This window comes from Orycteropus afer, unplaced genomic scaffold (genome assembly GCF_000298275.1).
Source record: "Orycteropus afer afer isolate SDZICR_OR568_19922 unplaced genomic scaffold, OryAfe1.0 scaffold00456, whole genome shotgun sequence".
NCBI lineage: Eukaryota > Metazoa > Chordata > Mammalia > Tubulidentata > Orycteropodidae > Orycteropus > Orycteropus afer.
In genome coordinates, this window is record NW_006922043.1 from 1,761,918 (window position 1) to 1,771,810 (window position 9,893).

A 9,893-nucleotide genomic window follows, 5' to 3' on the forward strand; every position below is an offset into this window, starting at 1 on the left:
CAATCTACTTCCGTAGTGATACTGCCTCGGAAACCCAAGGAGGGGTCACTATGAGTCGGGTCCGACTTGATGGCACATAACAACAACAACAACAACATTTAATGGATACAGAAACTGAGTCCCAGAGAGGGCAAGAGAAGTCAGCAGCAGAGCCTGGCCTCACAAACTCCTGACCATTTTCTGGGGAGCTGTCTCCTGTCCTCTAGCAAGAGCCTGGGTGCTGAGGACCCCAAGGAGGACCTCCCTTCACACCACAAACCCCGCACCAGCCACCAGCGATTCAGAACTTGGCTCTGAGAAGAGAACCCCGAGACTAGAGAGGACAGGTAAGAGGCTGTTAGGGCAGCCTCCCATACCAACCCACAGGCTTTGTCAGGGGGCAAGGCAGGCAGGCCTTCAAGAGTGTGAATGCTGAAACTTGGGTGGAGGAAGGGAAGGAGGAAAAGCACTTGAAGTTTAGGGGAGCCAGGGTAGAGAAAGCAGCGCTCCCCCTGCCTGCAAGTGAGCAGGCAGCGAGCTCTGACCCAGAAGGGCAGGGCGAGGGGGCGGGCCCCAGGCCCTAGCTTGGGTTGCTTCAGGCCCCTAGATCTTTTAAAACTTCCATGTGGGTCCTAAAGAGCTCTGATGGCCTAATGCCTAAGGCATTTGACTCCTAACCAGAAGGTTTGTAGTTCTAACCCACCAGACACTCTGCAGAAGGAAAGATTTACTGCCTCGGAAACTGCTTCGGAAACCCATTGAGGGTCTCAGAAACCCAGTGGGGGTCACTATGAGTTGGAATGGACTCGATGGCAGTGAGTTTGGCATTTTTTTATGTGGGTTCTGGGGGATGTGTTTGGCTGATGGGAAAGTTTGAGTGAAGAAGGGCATTTGTTACTTTATGGCAGAACAAAAGGACATGTTCCCCTCCCATGTCCCCTCAGCAGAGGCAAAGAACTCAGGGCTGGTCTGCTGGAGGAGGGGGTCGGGCAAGTTCTGGGCTGCTGGGGGAGGTGGTGAGCATGCACTGTGACCAGCTCTGTCTGGCGTCTGGCTCTGGTGGCACTTAGTAGATGATTTAGTCTGCCTTGAGCTCAGGTCAAGATGCTTCATTTCCCAAAGCCCCTGGGGAACCAAGGCTTTTATTGTTGTCCTGGCCTCCTGCCTTGAATGCCTTGAATTCCAGTCCCTGTACTGATCCTCCCTTTCTTTGACATCAAAAGAGAGCTGGGTCCCCAGTGCCTTCTCTCTCACTTCCAGGGAGCCTGGCCCCTTTTTCTCTCACCTTGGGGAGGTAAGTGCATTTGAAAGGCTTCTGTCTCTAGGATCAGCCAGCTTAGTAGTCAGAGCTGGGAAGTTGCTCAGACGACCAGCCTGTTCAGAGCTGCCCTCCCCTCTGATCTCAGCTGGTGCTGGGATGTGGCCACCTCAGGAAAAGTCCAGAACATACCAGAGGCCTTGCCCTGAAGGCTGGGACCCAGCAGCCCCAGGCAGCCTGGGAGGGGAAGTCAGATAGCTGAGGATGAAGCCTGGCAGAGTGGTCCCCCAGCCAGGGACACCTCCCATTCACGGTTTGCTTGCTGAATACCTGGCAACTCCCTCCCCTCCGAGGCCCCAGTAGCACTCCTCCCAGTCTTGCCAGTGCACCCCCTCACCTCCCTGTTCCTGCTCAGCTCACCTGCTCACCCCACAAGGAGCTTTCTGCCAAGAGGCAGTGCCACATGTGGGTTAATGCCTGGACTGGGAGTCAGATCCCAGCCCAGCCATCTGTTTGCTGCAGATCCTTTGTTGTTACACTCACTGCTGCTTGTCGACATCTGCCTCGAACCCAGGACTGCTCCATAGCGCCTGGCTGAGCACCCTGTACACAGGGGCTCTCAGACTAGAGGGGGCTTGTTGAAACCGTGTTGCTTGGTGTCACCCCACATTCCTAAGTCAGCAGGTCCAGGGGGGGCGGGGAGCCTTGAATCTGCATTCTTGACCCCAGGTGATGCAGGTGCTGCTGGTCCAAGAGCCACCTTGGAGTAAGGGGTACTCCCTGCTCTCTGAAACCAATGCTCTACTCGAGGAGTTGGGACTTGTCCTCAGGAAAAGGGTTAAATAGCCTGAATAGTTGGCTCCAGGCCCTAGGTACTCCCGGGCAGGTGGCAAGACAAATTTAGAGTGACTTACCACGGTAGCCATCTTCCTGTCCTCCGTGTTATATGTGCAGGAAGTGATGAGCACATCCCCCTGGGGATCAAGTACCAGACAACCGTTAGCATCTGCCACCACAGGTGCAGGAGCCCAGGCTCACTTGTGATCAAGACACCATAAGTGTGTGGGTGGTATTGCTCCACTGCAAGGAGCCTGACAGTAGACCCTCATGTTGGTCACAGTGTGTCCCCAGGGTGCTGGGCCCAGTGGGCACCTGCCTGTTTGTACAGGTGTGGACAGTGCTGGCACGACGGTTCAGGTGTACCTTGGGCAAGTCCCACACAAGGCCCGAGGTTCTGCTACAAGTTGCAGGTTCACCAGCCTCCCCTTTCTCCCTAAAGCTCTCAAGTTGGTTTGGACCCAGCAGACTCACATCACTGTGTGTCCCCTCTATGTCCGTTCCCTGCTGATGTCTTCCCTGGGGTGAGGCAGCCCGTGGAACCGGGCTGTTCTGCACTGACATTCCCTGTTTCGCCGTCTCCTCCAGCCCCAGTCCCACCCCCATGGTGCTCTCTGCCCATGCACTCACAGGGTGAACGGACACCACCTTCTTCAGCATGCGAATCTCCTGGGATGCAAAGTGTGGAAGAGGGAGGCAGAAAGAAGAAAACATTTCAGAGAGCGGCAGACCTGCCTCCCCCTGAAGTCTCCTGTTTTCAGTCTTCCACAGGGACTCCCTCAGGCCAGCCCTTGACCCTCCTGAGGGTGTCCATGGAGTCCCAGCCTCCCTGGTGAGGGCCACGGCTGGCTGGCTGGCTGACTTTGTCCTCTGGCCAGGACAGTACTGGAAGAAGGATGGGAATTGAGAGCCACCACAGGCTGCCTCAATCCCTTAGGGTGCCACCCAACCTAAGACCCCTGAGATTAAACACAAAAAGAGAGCAGGCTGCCCTCTGCCCCCCAGCCCCTGGTGTCTGGGCTCTGGCCAGCCAAAAGGCCCAAACTTGCTGTCCTGAGCCCCCTACCTGGAAGTGGGGGCTGTAGTGATTGTCCCTGTTCACCACCTCCCTCTCACAGCCATCCCGGGCCAGCACTGTGACCACCTTCCGCCCAGTCAGGTGAGTGTGCAGCTGTGAGGCAAAGATGTGTATCCCCGAGGGTGGTAGCGCCTGTGGGCAGGGAGAGGCAGGCTGAATGTCCGGGGACTGAAGCCCAAACCACTGCATTTTTTTACACAGTCAAGGATATCTAAAAGGAGCCCTGGTGGTGCAGTGGTTAAGTCTTGGCTGCTAACCACAGTTTGGTGGTTCAAAACTACCAGCTGCTCCAAAGGAGAAAGATGAGGCAATTTGTTTCCATAAAGATTGACAACCTTGGAAACCCTATGGGGCAGTTTTACTCTGTCCTTTAGGGGCACTGTGAGTCATAATCGACTGGAAGGCAGTGAGTTTGGTTTGGGCTTTGCTTCCATAAAGATTGACAGCCTTGGACACCCTGTGGGGCAGTTCTACTCTGTGGTCTAGGGGCACTAGGGGCATCCAGAATCAACTGGATGGCAATGGGTTTAGTGGGTGGGTGCTTGCATACTACTTATGCAAAAAAAAAAAAAAAAAAAACCCACATTTTACAAGGCCACGTGGACAGGGCAGGTTTGGGAAACTGTGCAGTGACACTGTTCTGCGGGACATGGTGAGGGGGACATAGGACACAATGCACTTTCCATAGTCCACAAGACTGCACCACAGTGACCCCTTATGTGGACTGGGACTTCAGTGAACAATGATGTGTCCATGTGGGTTCATCACTTATAGCACATGTACCTCAGGAGTGGAAGACGGAGATAACAGGAAAAACTGGGCAGGGGACGTTGTGCCTTCTACACAATTTCTCCATGAACCTAAAATTACTGTAATGGAGAATGTCTATATAACAACAACAACAAAAAAGCACAGTGCCAGGAAGTGCTGGCACATGGAGAGCAGGGTAAGTGGCAGCTGTGCTCAGTCACAGAGGTAGGTGTCTGTCACAAAGGGCAGAGCAGGAAGCGCAGAAGAGGTCAGTGTGAAGCAGCAGGGCATTTAGGGTCAGGCACTGCCTTGCCAGCTGCTCAAGAGTGACCCCCAATGGCTCAGCCAATGGGGCGCCAGGGCAGGGAGGGTGTGGCCAGGCCAGCCCACTCACCAGTTGTGTGCACTTGTCCGTACAGTAGCCTGTGAGCATGAAGGCATGCTCCCCCGGTGGGATGGCCATCACAGGCGTGTACACCAGGCCCAGCTCCATGATGCCGGCATCGTATCGCCTCAGCGAGGCCGTGTAGTACAGGCGGATGCCAGAGGAGTCGCGCCGGCCTGCAGGAAAGAAGAAGTGAGTGAGCAGAGGCCTCCTGCTGCCCCCAGTAGGCCACTGCAGCTCACCTATTTCGACCTACCACCTTCAGCCAGAAGGCGGCACTAGTCTCCCCACACCTGCTTCCACCTGCTGCCTGTAGCCACACCTGTTGACACCAGGCGGACTTGCAGTCACTGAGAATCAACTAACACACGTGGTACAGTACACACCTGGGAAGGACGAGCTGTTGAGAACTACAAAAACCAGGCTGAACTCCTAGGAAAGACTTGATGAAGGTGAGTAAGGAAAAACTCCTACAGTTGAGTTTGGTGTGCAGTGGCACCTCCATAGATTTGGGACACCTGTAAAAACCTTAGATTCTGCACTGGAATCACTTTGAAAGCAATTTTCATTCTTCTTCCATGTTCCTAGAAACCTAAGCTGGAGCAGTAGGACACCATGCAGGACTCATGGGGTATGGCTTAGGCAAAGAAGGGATGTGGAACTCCCAAGGCCTGTACACCTCCCAGGAAGCTAGCCCTGTGTGAAGACCAGAAGGTGAGTGTGTGTTGTGCCTAAAGCTAAAATGAATGGTGTGAGGCACCCATCCCTTTTACAGCTCCCACCCTCACTGTTCTGATTGCTTGCTGCAGGACTGTGGGCAACCTGGGCGCCTATCCGCTGAGCTGCCTCTCTGGAGGTCCCTGAGCGGAATCGTGGGCTACCTGGAGTAGGCTGGGCACTAAAGGTTTTACCTCTGGCCCCTGGTTCCTGTTTGGTCAGCAGCAGTGATCTTGGACACATCCCTGTCCCTCTCAGGGTCTCAGTTCATGGATAAGAAGACCAGAGGTGGTCTCTAGAGCCTGTTCCAAAGGAGAACTTGGTGCATCTGCCCATCATGGATGGGGACCATGCCAGCCTCCTGATCCTGGTCTGGCCTCATTTGCTGGCTCCTCTTGTATGGTGCTGTTTGCAGAATCCTTCCAGGTCCCTCACCACTTGTCTATCCGTCTGCCCTACTGTGGAGGTTTGTGTGTTACTATGATGCTGGAAGCTGTGTGACCAGTATTTCAAATACAAACATGGTCACCTACAGTGGACAGGTTTCACTGGAGCTTACAGACTACAACAGGCTAGGAAGAAAGCCCTGGTGATTCACTTATGAAAATTAGCCAGTGAGAACCCTATGGATGACAACACAATATTGTCTGATTTGCTTTGGGTACATCATCAGGAGGGATCAGTCACTGGAGGAAGACATCTTTGGTGAAGTAGAGGGCAAGGGAGATGGTGAGATGCACTGGCACCGTAGCCACAATGATGGATTCGAACAAACCAGTGATTGTAAGGGTGATGCAGAACCAGGCAACATTTCTTTCTGCATGAGGTCACCATGAGTTGGAGCTGACACAACAGTGGTTATAGATCTATCTGCCTATCTGTCTATCTGTCTAATCTATCATTTACCTATCTGTCTGTCTTTCTATGTAACTATCATCTATCTTGAAGAGCAAAGACGTCACTTTGAAGACTAAGGTGTGACTAACCCAGGCTATGGTATTTTTAACTGCTTCATATGCATGTAAAAGCTGACAGTGAATAAGGAAGACTGAAGAATAATTGAATTGTGGTGTTGGTGAAGAATACTGAAAATACCACGGACTGCCAGAAGAATGACCAAGCTGTTCAGGAAGAAGTGCAGCTGGAATGCTCCTCACCTACTTTGGTCATGCAGTCACAAGGGACCAGTCCCTGGAGAAGGATATCATGCTTGGTAAAGGGGAAGATCCTCAACAAGATGTATTGACACAGTGGCTACAGTGATGGGCTCAAGCATAGCAAGGATTGTGAGTGTATCATTCTATTGTAATAGGGTTGTGACGAGTTGGAATTGACTAAATGGGACCTAACAACTACATCATCTATCTGTCTATCTATCTCGCTGCCTATCAACTGTCTTTCATCTATCTGTCCATCCATCTATCATCTATCAATCACCTGTCTAGCTATAATCTATCTGTATCATCTATCATCTATCAATCATCTGTCTAGCTATCATCTATCTGCCTGCCTGCCTGCCTATCTATCATTTATCTATCTGTCTATCTCAAGTTCCTTGAGCAGCCTCCCAGCAGTCATTTGGATCTGATAGTCAGCGACATGGAGGCTCTGGCATCCACAGGAGCACCCCCACAACTGCATGGTCTCAGATGTCCCTGACTCCTGCCTAAAATGCTACTCTTTGATGACCTGAGCATGTCAGTGGGCTCTAGAGTCCTGGAAGCTTACTGCAGCTGAGCCAGCCCCTTGGAATGTCCAGAGAGTTGGGCAGGCATGGCCTGTGTAACTGGAAAAGCCTGGCACTTCTTTATTGTATGTGGGGAAGACTTGTTAGGTGGCAAGTAACATGAAATTTACAAGGACTTTTAATTTACTTGGGTAAGTCTTCTGGTAAAAGTTCCTTTGAAAAGAGTCTGATAAAAAGTTCTGGGCACAAGAAAGAAATTGGCATGTCCAGGAAAGACACTGCAACCTGGTGATCGGGGAGCTGTGAGCTGGGGAATGAGTTTGACCATTTTCATGCCCTTCTGCTCTTTCCATTTCTGCCATTATGTACATGAATGCCGTTGTCAATCAAACAAACCAAAAAGGAGTGGTACAGATTGTAACACTGGGTGCCAGAAATTGTTCACATATAGCCCAGCACCTTCATGGACATTCTGCATTGTAAGAATCACCACCCCCATTTTACAGACAAGGTAAAAGAGGCTCAAACCCTGAACTGCAGGCCTTGGCCAACACTTCACATCTGGGAAGCAGCCAAGCCAGGGTTCAAGCCCAGGGCTGGTCAACTGGGACTCTGAGTGTTGTTGGTAGCCTGTCACCTCCCTATCTCTTTGTTTTTAACTAAACTCAAAATACCCCACCTTGCCCCTCTTTCCCTCCCTCCCTAGCCCTTTTCTCTGCCTTCCATGTCCCAACTCAAACAGGCTCCTCTATCTCCGGGTCGATTACTTCAGAGGATAATAATAAAGAGGGAGATGCAATTGGTTAAGATTTGGTTGGGGATTAAATAATGAAATAATTGTGGAACCTTGATATTTATAGAAAAGCAGCCCATCTCAAGATTTGTGAAGTGACAGGCACATCCTTATATTTGGCAAAGGATCCATAAATATAGCCAGATCATCAGGAGGAGACAGGCTTCCCTGATGCTTAAGGAGTTTTCAAAAATCCATTTGCTTTCAGCTTTTAAAAGAGCAATAAATCCAATATCACGCTAAGACCCAGCTGACTTATTCCCTTCTCTGTGCAGGCTGCAGATAATTCCAGCAGTGCCACAAGGTATTACTTATGCAGCCAGGAAAACATGACCAGCGACCGTTAATTGAGCATGCACCCGTGCCAGTCTTGGGGTGGGGGTTCAGCTTTTCCTGACCTCAACACAGCTGTGGGAGATAAGAAAACAGGTCAGAGGGTAGGTTACTGCCCCAGGGGCATGCAGCTAGGGACAGGCAGGCTGGCACCCAGCCTGGAGAGATGTTTTATCTATCAGGCTATTTCTGCCTTTCATTTACACAGGTTAGTGACAAGTGTCATTTAAAAAAAAAAAAAAAAAAGTCATGTGACTTACATGATAGAAAGTGGTGGTGTAACAGAAAGAAGGAAATATTTCAAGTTTCTAATACAGTGGCACCTGGCAGTCATTCTGAAGCCTGGCTCTAGTTGATCCACCTTCAGGCACAGGGTGATCCAGCAGTCCCTGCCATCTGCCCCCAACTCCCCTTCCTAGTCCCTGCACTGCAGCTGAACCAGCCTGTCTTCCAGCTCCTGAACATGCTCTCTGCTTTCCCACCACTTGTCTTTGTACAGCTTCCCTTGTGAAAATCCTCCTCACCCTCCAAGGACCATTTTAAATGATGCCACGCCATGTGGATGCTCTTCCTCTTATACATCTTTGTGCTTTGCTGGTGTCTCTCTCATATGTCCTTGGCCCCCCTAACTGCTGTGTGTGTATACATGCATGTGCATGTGTGTGTCTGTGCCTTCTCTCCTTTCCAGAAGGACCTTGAGGACATGGATGTGTCTTGTTCATCTTGAGGTTCTCCTTGAACCTGGGAGAGGCCACACATACCACAGCCTTCAGGAAATTAAAACCCTTGGTTTTCATTTCCTGGGCAGTCAGTATGATGCAGGGAGACAGGAGTGGCTCTTGCCCTGTAGCTTTCCAAGCTAAACTGGACAACATGGATTTGTCTGAACCACCAGCACCTGTGCCCACTTGACTCAGCACCATCGTCTCTAGCTGGGTGCATGTGGGCAGGCCACTCCTCTTTCTGGGCCTCAGGTCTGCGTGTTAAAGTTGGTGAGAGGAGTGGCCGTCCTGTGCACTTCACAGGGGCACTTAGAGGATTTGAATTTGTTATGTTTTAACGCACTTCTAAACTCAACAGCTTTGAAATCCAGCCCTCCAATGCCAGGGCAGACATCGCTAATCAATCACAGCACTACTCACTATCCTGCTGTGCCCAGGCAACAGGGCCCTCTGTGCCAATTAGAGGCCAATTACAGGAGCCCCATGAATAAGTTTATCTGCCATCCCTGGCATGTACACATATGGACAGAAAACCCTGTGAGCACACTCACACTCAATGTACACATTTGCTCTGTCATCATGTGCTTTGAGAAGCAAGAGAGATGCTCATAGCCAGACACACCCTGATTGGGCCAGAGCCCTGCCCTTCCTTAATGATGGCCCAGGACAAGGGTCAGGGCTGGAACATTAAAGAGAGCATCAGGTGGGTCAGAGGCAGGAGCTGCTAGTGATAGAAATGCTAGGTCCACTTGTTGGGCACTCCAGCTCAGCCCAGCCTGCTTGAGGAGAACAGAGCCACCAATGGCTCACCCCATCATGCACCCCATCAGGTAGCCGCAGTTAGAGATGATGAGAGGAGGGCTTGGCCTGGGTAGCCTTGCAGAAGTTAGACTTCCTTGGGGACAGTACCTAGGTTTCCACTTCTGCCTGATACCTCTCTAAACAGTCTTTGGGCCTGTGACAAACACATCCTAAAAAAACTATCTGGAAAAAGTGAGAAGAGGGTATGTGTTTGTGAGGGGCTGATCCCATTTCTAAGAGAGTGTGTGGAGAAGAGGCAGGGTAACAGCATCAGAATTAGGCTGATCTTGCCAGGTTCAGGTTTGGCTGGGCTATTACAGGACTGTGTGGCTGAAGCCATGGAGCTGTACCAGAGCCAAACTTCTGGTTCTGAGTCCCTACAGGCTTTGTGGCCTTGGTGGGATCCCTTCGCCTCCCAGCCTATAAAACAGAAATGCAAGTAACTGCTATCTAGCCTAGGAGCTCTGGTGGCATAGTGCCTAAGGCACTTGACTGCTAACCAGAAGGCTGGCAGTTCAAACCCACCAGCCACTCCTTGGAAGGAAGGTTGGGC

General features: G+C 51.2%; 1 protein-coding gene across 1 annotated transcript in view; it reads right to left on the bottom strand.

Annotated features, from left to right (window-relative positions):
* The window catches only part of DBH (dopamine beta-hydroxylase), a 20,921-nt gene that overhangs the window by 2,410 nt on the left and 8,618 nt on the right, over positions 1–9,893 (bottom strand). The window contains exons 6-9 of the mRNA XM_007954303.1: positions 4,297–4,463; positions 3,141–3,284; positions 2,705–2,743; positions 2,152–2,211 (exon numbers count right to left, since the gene is read on the bottom strand). Coding sequence (XP_007952494.1) covers positions 2,152–2,211; positions 2,705–2,743; positions 3,141–3,284; positions 4,297–4,463 — 410 coding nt within the window. The remainder of the gene's footprint in view (positions 1–2,151; positions 2,212–2,704; positions 2,744–3,140; positions 3,285–4,296; positions 4,464–9,893) is intronic.